The following is a 10487-nucleotide window of genomic DNA, read 5'->3' as shown; positions in this document are numbered from 1 at the left end:
CAGCAAAGCAGCTCCAAACTATGCTTCACAGTTGGGATCAGTATTGGTGTAGGTGTTCAGTGCCCCTTTTCCTCCAAAGGTAGCAGTGTGCATTTCTGCCAAAAAGTTCAACTTTTGTCTCATCTGTCCAGAGCATTATCCCAGAAGTGTTGTGGAACATCCAGACGTTCTTTTGCAAACATGGGACCTGCACCAAAATTTTCTTTGGACAGCAGTGTTTTCCTCCGTGGTGTCCTTCCATTAAGACCGTTCTTGTTCAGTGTTTTTCTCATAGTGGACACATGGACGGAGACTTCAGCATGTTCTAGAGATTTTTGCAATTTCTTGCCATTACCTTTGGGCTCTTTTTCACCTCCTTCAGCATTGCACGTTGTACTCTTGGTGTGATCTTTGCAGGATGTCCACTTCTAGGGAGAGTACCAACAATACTAAATTTCCTCCATTTGTAGACAATTTCTCTTACTGCAGACTGATGAACACTCAGGTCTTCAGAAATGCCTTTGTAGCCTTTTCCAGCTTCATACATCTCTACAATTCTTCCAAGGTCCTCTGAAAGTTGTTTTGATTGAGGTATGGTGCACACAAACAGAACTTTCTTGAGAAGAGCAGACTCTGTCAGTAACCTGACTTTGTCTTATTTTTAATAGGGCAGGGCATCTCTACAACCCACACCTCCAATCTCATCTCATTGATTGGAACACCTGACTCCAGCTTTTGTAGGTTCACATACCTTTTTGAACTTAGACTGATTGTTTAAATGGAGTATTCAGTCTGAACCAGAAGTACAGTTGTTTTCGTGTTATTAGTTTAGGAACAGTTGTTTTTCTATTATTATGACTTAGATGAGGATCAGACCACATTTTATGAATAATTAATGCAGAAAACCAGATAAATGCAAAGGATTCACAGAATTTTCTTGCAACTGTCATGCCTGTGTTACAGCACGTTCTCATACACTAGCTGGAAAACACAATAATCTTGTGGAAACTCACACCTACAATGCACCTGTCCTGTCTTCAAGTTTGAGACAGCACTAACCAAAGTCAAGCAGCAATTATATTAAAATAAATCTGGGCAATCATTCTAAATACAGACCAGTTAAATTAGAAAAGTGATTCAGTCTACATTCCCACACCTTCAAGCCTCGATAATGGGCAGTTCCTCTTGTCTAATGAGAAAACAACATTTATTACCTTCCTGTCATACCATACCATTGTTTTTTTTGGGTTCTTATGTTTCCAGTTCATTTATCAGTTGAACTTCCATCCATTTCACACTTGCTTGTTTCCACACAACCTCTGCAACTTCTTCAGCTGGTGAATCACTGGGCAGTGGAGGGTCAGTTGCTGTGTAGATTCAAGCTGGAAACTGATGTTTTTGAGTATTAAGGGAATCAAGGCAGATGGGGCGTGTGCAGGAAGGTGGCTCTGGCAGAACAGCTGTAATCATGTTGATGCTAGAAAGTACACTCTGTAGCCACCTTATTTGGTACCTCCTATACCTAATAAAGCGGCTACAGAGGCCATCAACTGAGTATGTTTGTGGTCTTCTCCTGCTGTAGCCCATCCACTTGAAGGTTCAATATGTTTTTGTGTTCAGAAATGCCCTTCTACACACCACAGTCATAACATGTTGTGTTTTTGAGTTACTGTTGCCTTCCTACCAGATTTAACTAATCTGGCTATTCTCCTCTGACCTCTCCTATTAACAAGGTATCTTCACCCATCCCACTGCCACTCACTGGACGTTGTTTATTTTCCACGGCTTTCCCTGTAAACTCAAGTCTGTTGTGCGTGAAAATCCCAAGAGATAAGCAGTCTCTGAGATACGCAAACCACCCTGTCAGTTACCAATAAACATTCCACTGTCAAATCACTCAGATCACATTTTTTCTCCATTCTGATGTTTAGTCTGAACAACAACTGGACCTGTTGACCATGTCTGCATGCATTTAATCATTGAGTTCCTGCTGAGTGATTGGCTGATTAAATATTTGCATTAACAAGCAGGTGTTCCTAAGATAGCAGCCACTGAATGTAAATGATGCTAAATAGACTTCCTGTGTTATTACTTTATGTAACTAACCCTTTCAAATAATAACTCAAGACAATTTGATATCAAAATAAGTTTACTCATGTAACAGATTTTGAAGAAAACTCAGTTTGATTTTCAGATAGGTTATGTCTAAAGCAAATTTTGTGATGTTGATTTTAAATTCTTTGTTCCAAACCCTTTCCCCAAAAATTTGAATTTGACAATTTTCTTTAGAAGCAAAATTAAATCCCACACCATCATTCAAAGCGAGTACAACCACAGATTGCATATGCACCAGCACCTTATAAAGAGTATTAGAAAAAAGTAATGTAAACTTAAGTTCTTCAGATTGCCATCATTTCTCAAATACAGAAAAAATAGCGTATTCCAATTAAAGTAAAACATCAGAATTTTGGAATGACAGAAATATGAACTGTTTTATAGTAACCACAACAGAAATAACAACTTGAAGCATCTGTATTTGTATGTTCTGTACCAAGAGAATCAATCTGGAGAAACTCAATTCCCACAAGGATAATGGAAACTAAATCAAGAACGTTAATTATTTAGGTATATGTATTCTTTTGGGGAAAAAAAAACAACTTTAGGTACCATCATTTGAAATAGACACTGGTTTATACAATGAGAAATGATTCAAACGCAGGAACCAATATTTACTCTTCACAGTAAAACCTTCAAAAGTCTGCTTGGGGTTGGAAATCAGCCTCTGATCAATACAAATACTGCATATAAAAGCTAGAACACCAGAGAAGGATTACATGGCAAAATGAATATCAAAAATAAAGATTAGTATCTGCATATACCAATTACCCAGATATCAGAATAGATCTCTTTGCATGTAAAAGAATCTTCATCAAGTGTCTGCATTCTTAAACTGGTTTCTTTTCAGAGTGAAAAATCTGTGGGAAAGCTCATTCTAAATAAAGTCATTAGTAGAACATTATCAATTGTGCATCATAACCTAAAATTCAGAGTCAGCCCTGGATGGTATAATTAATACTAAAGGACAACACTCTCTTTCTTCTCTACAATTAGTACTGCAACTTTCATTGTAGTTCTCAAGAGACTTGAGGTGATGCATACAAGTCTTCAAAGCTGTTTGCATTCTTCTAGATTATTTCTGGTTGGTAAGAAAAAAAGTTTCATCAATTGCAAACAAAATGCCCTGATTGTTTTATGTTGCACAGAATTAAGCAAATCCTAATTAGTTCCCAAAACTACCAGTGTCAGAAACCAAACACAAGCCAAGAAGCAATGATACAGCTTTAACAGAGTTAAGCTCTTATCACTCCAAGCTGTCTCCTACACTTCAATCTACAAGAGGCCAATGTTCTTCCACTGAGATCCAAAAATTCTTGGTCAATGAGTACAACTGCCATTGTAAAAGCATGGCATTAGCCAATATTGTTTAAATACAAAGGTATCTTGATAATTCTAAAATATATTTCTCCTATTCCATAGCTCTATTTCCAAAAGTATTGTAGCTTGTCCAAGTTTTAAAAGATTTGTTCACAGTTGTCAATTATATTCCCATTCATTTCATTATATTATACCCAAAATCAAAGCAGAAAAATACTTCATTGTAGCATTTACTGCTGGTAGGTGTCCCAAATGCAATTCCAGACTAGTACAAAAATTAATTCTCATTACACGTATTGGTAAATACACAGAACACCATAGTGTAATTTCAGTTAGGCGCCACATTACTAATCAGACATAAAACCATTTTTGACGTGGGATAAGGTTCTGAAATGGAACAGAACCAGCTTTAGTCATCTGACCCACGTCAGCATTTCAACTTGTTGCTATTGCAGCAATTGTTACATAAAGCCACTGAATTTTCCGTAGTATAATTCTGCACCCAATCTGACCGTTGTCATACCATAATCCACTTGAACATAATTCACTCTTGTATAATCAGCGTTCTGTAATATTTAACAAAGAAGGTCAGTCCTCTGCATTTAGTCTAAGTAGCGTTGCCTCCAGAGTCCTTCAGTGCATCTTTTTGCTGACTGCTCGAGACGCTTTCAGATGTAAGCACTGCCTGGTCTTTATCACTGCTGGAGGAACTTTTCTCAGTCCTCGTTTCAGTGTTTTTCCAAAAGGCGTTAGCATCCACAAACATGTCCGGAATGTCACTTCCAAAATAAATCTTGCTGTTTGATGATATTGCTTGGTATTTAATCATCTCCAAATACTCTTTGGTCAGTTTCACCTGTTAGGAAGGAACAGTGGGAAAACTGAAATCCTCATTTTATATTTGAATATGTCAATCACGTTTTCATCTAATTAATGGGTACCATGAAAGCAAGGCTCATTATCACCTTTACCCACTTTCTCACAAAATCTGAAGAAACTTTATTTGGAGTATTTGAGAAAACTTGCAAATTCCAAGGTAGAGCATTTTCCCTAACATTTACTAACACTTTCTATTGGACAACATAAACAAACACTGTAAGAATCTTGCTCCTTCCATTTAAACCAAAATGTTGAGTGAGGAAGCCTATGTTTTAATAATTAAGACTATGAGAATGCACATCCTTGTAAACTTTATGCAAAATGAGAATGAATATTGCCCTAAGATTGTAGTTACTGATTAGGAACAACAATTGTAGATATCGCAGGAAACAGTAATGTGGAACGCCACAAGTCCAATTCACTGATTTATTGGCAGACTGCAAGGGAGCTGTGTGGCCTTGGTTGGAGCGAGGACTAGGCTACAAGCCGTGGTGTCACCTGTATACAGCTGCCAGGAGGGAGGTGTCAGAGCTGGTCTGCTCCACTGGGGGCACTGTGGCGTGGTGATCAGGCTGGAGTCAGTGCTGCCCCTAGTGTTCGCTCGGCAGAAGACAAGCTGTATTGTGGTTGCAGATTTCTGTGGCATTCCTAGACTCAAGGTGTGGAGTACATTTTTTTTTTTACTGATATCTTCTATGAGCTTGCTATCTTGTATGTGCTGTGTGACTGGTGATACTTGGCCCCAGAGTAACGCTGTCCCTTTTGGCTGTATTCATTCATTGGTATTCAGGTATGGTTCAATGACAATTAAACTTGAATTGAATGTTAGACTGATACACATAGATGGATGGACAATCAAAGAAGGTAACTTGATGGTAACTTTAAACAGATAAGAAGGCAAGGACTTTGAGCTAAAAGATGTTTGGCCCTTTGTGACTATTGTTAAGTTAGCACGCGCACCCATTATGTAAACACCCTTGTGATCAGACTTGTACTCTCCTCATATCAAGTTTAAATGTGGCTTACGGTTGCAAATAATGCCCCCATGAATAATACATTGCTCATAAAGGAAGCATGAAATGTTTAAATGAAGTTAATTTTGAGCAGCTTCAGCAGTGTGGCTCCAGACTTCTGTCACACTCTTCAGGTAGCTTAGCAGGTGACAAAATGAAAAGTGGACAATCTACACTGAATTGGCAGAGCAACATTTTTAATCAATGGAAACTGTCTTTCCCATCTCTAACCACCTGTTCTAATTGTAATAGAAACATTCATGAAGTGTCCCTAAAGGGAACGACTTAAAGAACATTGAAAGATTTCCAAATCATGTCAACAGATCAAGAAAGTGAAGATGGCCAAGGATGTTGCTATACAGTGCTGTGCTCCTAAGTACAGATGATTGCAAAATCTCCACTTTCATTAAACATCTATGCTGAAAGAAACACACGCAACATTGTAGTTTGCAATTTTACAATTATCCTTGGAAATTAAGTGTTTCATACCTGATTTGCTTGTGCTGTTTTCTGGGCAGTGTAGAAATCTGCATCTGCTTTAGCTTTCTCTCTGGCTAAATAGGCAAGATCTACATACAAAGCAAAATGATTAAATCCACTTCTCACTGAACACTTAAGTTCATTCCTGATCTGTCATGCCAAATATGTCACTGCATTATTCCAGCTCCTTCTACTGACTCTGGGAAAGTTACTCCATTAGGTAAATGGACTAAATTTCCAAGGCAGAGCGCTGTCATCACTATGTACTGTGTCAATGATACTGACTGAGAATGAACTTCTAAAACAATTATTAGAATATTTGATCACTAACCTTATTATTTAGTAACTACTGATGAACGTTGGTTCACCAACACATAGTACAAGTGGATGTGTTTTATATGGGTAGTTAATAATTGTTAAAATAATCTCTCTTCTAGGGCCATTGTGAATAAGCTGTAGCATACAAGATTTGTACAAATAATTACAAGTTACTTGAAGATTTAAAGTTGCCAATTGTTATGTAGAGACATCTCTAATTCATAACATTTCACAGAAAACAGTGAAGACTTTATATTTTCCCCCCATTGCTGTCTCCTATCAAGGAAAATGTGAATGTGATAATTATCAAAACTCATCGGGTTATCAGGCAATGAGTAAAACGTAATAAGGGTTGTAATAAGATATAGGAGCAAAATTAGGCCATTCAGCCCATCAGGTCTGCTCTGCCATTTAATCATGGCTGATTTTTTTTCCCCCAACCCCATTCTCCTCCCTTCTCCCAGCAACCCTTAAACCCCTTTTCAGTGAAGAACTTACCAATCTTTGCCTTAAAAACACCCAATGATGCAGCCTCTACAGCTCTCCATGGCAATGAATTCCACAGACACACCACCCTCTAGCTAATGAAATTTCACTTCATCTAAGTTTTAAAGGGGCGTCTATTTACGCTGAAGCTGTGCCCTCAGATCTTAGACTCTCCCACTAAAGGAAACACCCTCTCCAAGTCCACCCCATCCAGGCTCGTGGCTGCATTGAGCTTCAGTGCATCTCTCAATATGGCACTTATAAAACAGGAGGAGAGTGGAACATGGAAAAGCAAATAAGTTGGGTGGCACGGTAGTGTAGTGGTTAGTGTAACGCTATTACAGCAACCTGGGTTCAATTCCACCATTGCCTGTAAGGAGTTTGTACGTTCTCCCTGTGACTGCGTAGGTTTCTTCCGGGTGCTCGGGTTCCCTCCCACTTTCCAAAGATGTACAGGTTAGTAGGTTAATTGGTATAATGGTGTGGCAAAGGCTCATTGGGGCTGGAATGGTCTGTAACCATAGCGCAGAGGGAGAAAGGAAGGATAGATGGAGCAAGATGAGTCGTCACACAGTTCGTGAGCTACTAACAAATGGATGGCTACCCAATTCAATAACCATATTACAGCAGAATAATACTTATATTAAACTACTAAAAGTTTTGAATGTTTCCAAAAGAAAACTCACCTTCAATTTCTGAAATCTTCTTCTGTGTTTCTTTTTCCATAATCTTTTGCTGGAATTGAATCTGCGCTACCTGTGCATTTTTCTCTGCCTCTGTGTACAAGGATAAAACATCTCAATTCACTGCCGTGCAAGTTAGCTTTCACAAAACCCAAGCAGGTAAAAAGGGAGTTAATATTTTTCTCAGCTTGCTAATGGCTCTATCTGCGAACTACATAGCTCAATAAAAGTAGCTTCTCTGATAAGGAAGACATTAGGGGGCTTGACATGCTTTAATGCATGTTTTCACCTGAACTGAACCTGAAGAAGTGCATGATTATGTGTAGCAACTGAATAGATTGTATTAAACTATTCTGGCTTGTTTAATAGCTCAATATTAATATACATATGCCTGAAGTTTTCTGTTAGCACCTGCCCTTCTATCACACCTTTCACATTCCTGAACCTCAGAAACTTAAGGAGCTCTTGCATAAACAGCAATGTGAAAATGACCAGACAAATATTTTCGTGTTGTTGACTGTGAGGCTAATATTGGCCAGATTACTGAGAGTATCTAAAACGAACCTGGGTAACTAATAATTAAACCCAGGATAGGACTTAGAGTGAAAGGTAAGGCACTGAGATATGCAGTGGAACAAATGGATCTTAGAATACAGATCCTTGATTGCTTGAAAGTACGTCATGGGTAGACAGGGTCGTAAATAAACTTTTGGCACGTCATTGAAGGGAAGTTATAGGGAAAAGCTGAAAGGGTTAGGACTTTATCCCCTTGAGCATAGGAGAATGAGGGGAGATTTGTTAAAAAGTACACTAAACTATCAAGGCTATATATAGGGTTAACCAAACCAGGCTTTTTCCACAGTAGCTGGGCGAAATTAGAACTATAAGTCATAGGTTAAGGGTGAACAGTGAAATATTTAAGGGGACCTAAGGGGGAACTTCTTTACTCAGAGGGTGGTGCAAGTGTGGAACAAGCATCCAGTGGAAGTGGACACAGCACGAAACACTCCACCAGTCAGACAGGTTCTACAGAAGTTGACAGAGATGCAAATCTTCAGATCACAGACCATTTATCAGAAATTCCAGCATCCATAGTGTTATAGTTGCAACTTACTGGGGGGAAAAAATCTCTGCTCTTCCTCAAAATACAACTATAGGATCTTTTTACCAATATCTCTTCAATTAAACACTCATTCAAAAGACTTCACAATTAACAATGCAGCACTCCCGAGGTACTCAATTTTTATGGTGAAGCCTCATGAGAACTTACAGCCTCTTACTCATCAGCGTTCTACCATCAGAGTCATATAAAGTAACAGAAATGCAAACCAAAAGGTCAGAAGTAAAATTTCATGCTTTGAAATTAATGAACTGTGTACAATCGTATCAATGATCACAATGCCTTAGCTTATAATTAAATCATTTTGAAGGGACTGAAGTCATTTACTAAAATGAACAAGGACTCCAGGTGCTTTTACAAGACTCGAGGTCTTGCAAAAGCAAACCAACACACCCATGAGAAAAAGCCGCAGAATTCAGTTGACCTTTCATTCAGAGCTACGATTACTCATTTGTGCCTTTAAGGATTAAGATGTCAAACTCTAAAATAAAAACTGAATATGCTGGAAGCAGCAGCATTGCCAGAATCTGTGACTAGGAGTGAGATTAGGGTTAATAATTCAAGTCAATAACTCTTCTTTACAACTGGAAAATTTTGAAATAAAGGCATGCCTAAACGTGGAGAAAAGGCAAGTCAAAGGACTGAGCCAGGATGACACAATGGCTTAGTGGTTAGCGCAACGTCATTACAGCATCAACAACCCAGGTTCAATTTCATTGTTGTCTGCAAGGAGTTTGGATGTTCTCAGACGTGACCGTTGGTTTCCTCCCATATTCCAGACATGCATGATTAGTAGATTAACTGGCCACATGAGTGTAATAGTTTGGTGTGGGCTCGTTGGGACAGCAGGGCCTGTTACTGTGATGTATATTTAAATAAACAACCAGAAGAATGTGTGTTATAGGATAGAAACCAAGATATGGCAGATTACTCAAGATGTTGGCCAGCAGAGTAGGTTGAAAGCTCGCCCAAGGGAAATTGAGGGTGGAAAAGGAGCAGAAATCCTGCTGGAATTGTGTGAAACAAAGCACAAAAATCGTAGGAAATATGAATTAAATGCCAGAAAACCTCAGAAGTTCATCAGTGGAGTGAGAAAAAAAGTTACATTGTAATTGGGCATAGATTGAAATGCATAAAAATAGACGCAAATGCTGGAAATCTGAAACACAAGGATAAAATACCTGAAGTTCTCAGCAGGTCATGCAGTGAAAAGAAAACAGCCCAGGCCGAAGCCCACCACCAAGTTATTAACTAAAAGTATGAATTTTGTCCTCTCTCTGCTGAGCGCCCCTAAAATTACCTGAGTCTACATCAGGACTGGCCAGTTCTGCCTCAGACTTGAAAGGATGGTTATCTGAAGCTGTTGAACTCAATGTAGAGCACCGAGGGCTGAATCATACTGAGATGGAAGAGGAGTTGTCATTCCTCAAGCTTATATTGGCCTTTGGTGAAACAATGTGACAGATGTCTTACACTTAAATAATAATTCCGTCACAGCACATAAAATAAATTTAGAGATTTGACACCCTAAAGTCAAAACTGACTCGGGAATCAAGGCACAACAAAATTGACATATATAATGGTAAAGAAGAGAATAAATGACACGAGACCCAAATGTTCACGGTCAGATGATTTTCATCTCAGGGCTTCAAAAGAAATAGAAATGCACGCAGCAGATACCCCTACTAATATTCCCAAATTCTCTCAAATCAGGAACTATTATTTTAGATTTGGACATACACAACATCCTGAACAAACCTGCTTTGAGGTACATGCATGCACATCTAGTCTTTGCTAAGTATTGTGCTAATAAGGGCTTACTTATTACATAGGCCATTCAGCCTTTCAGTTCTCAGTAACACATCAACAAGGCAATCACATCAGCCCTACTCTTGTTCCTCTTGCAGCCATACACTCTGTGCTCTCTCACTTAGTTATCAATTCCTCAAACCTACAAGTGGTACTTCACTGTAACCAATTCTTGGTGATGTGAGAGGGAACCAGAGCTTGCAAAAGCACAGCACATCAGGCCAGGTTTGAACCTGGTCTGTGAAGCAGTAGCATTAATTACTGGGCCACCACAACATCTTTCTT

At 38.8% G+C, this 10487-nt stretch overlaps 1 protein-coding gene across 3 annotated transcripts in view; it reads right to left on the bottom strand.

Annotated features, from left to right (window-relative positions):
* Window positions 1-2819: 2819 nt before the first annotated feature.
* LOC140714307 (erlin-1-like) overlaps window positions 2820-10487 on the bottom strand; it is a 46196-nt gene continuing 38528 nt past the window's right edge. For all 3 annotated transcript variants that reach the window (XM_073025422.1, XM_073025424.1, XM_073025425.1), the window contains exons 11-13: window positions 7277-7366; window positions 5796-5875; window positions 2820-4270 (exon numbers count right to left, since the gene is read on the bottom strand). In XM_073025422.1, coding sequence (XP_072881523.1) covers window positions 4022-4270; window positions 5796-5875; window positions 7277-7366 — 419 coding nt within the window. In that variant the 3' untranslated portion in view covers window positions 2820-4021. The remainder of the gene's footprint in view (window positions 4271-5795; window positions 5876-7276; window positions 7367-10487) is intronic.

Source organism: Hemitrygon akajei, chromosome 21 (genome assembly GCF_048418815.1).
Source record: "Hemitrygon akajei chromosome 21, sHemAka1.3, whole genome shotgun sequence".
In the NCBI taxonomy this organism is placed as follows: Eukaryota; Metazoa; Chordata; class Chondrichthyes; order Myliobatiformes; family Dasyatidae; genus Hemitrygon; species Hemitrygon akajei.
Note: the sequence above shows the minus strand (reverse complement) of the source record. Positions and strands in the feature narration are given on the sequence as shown.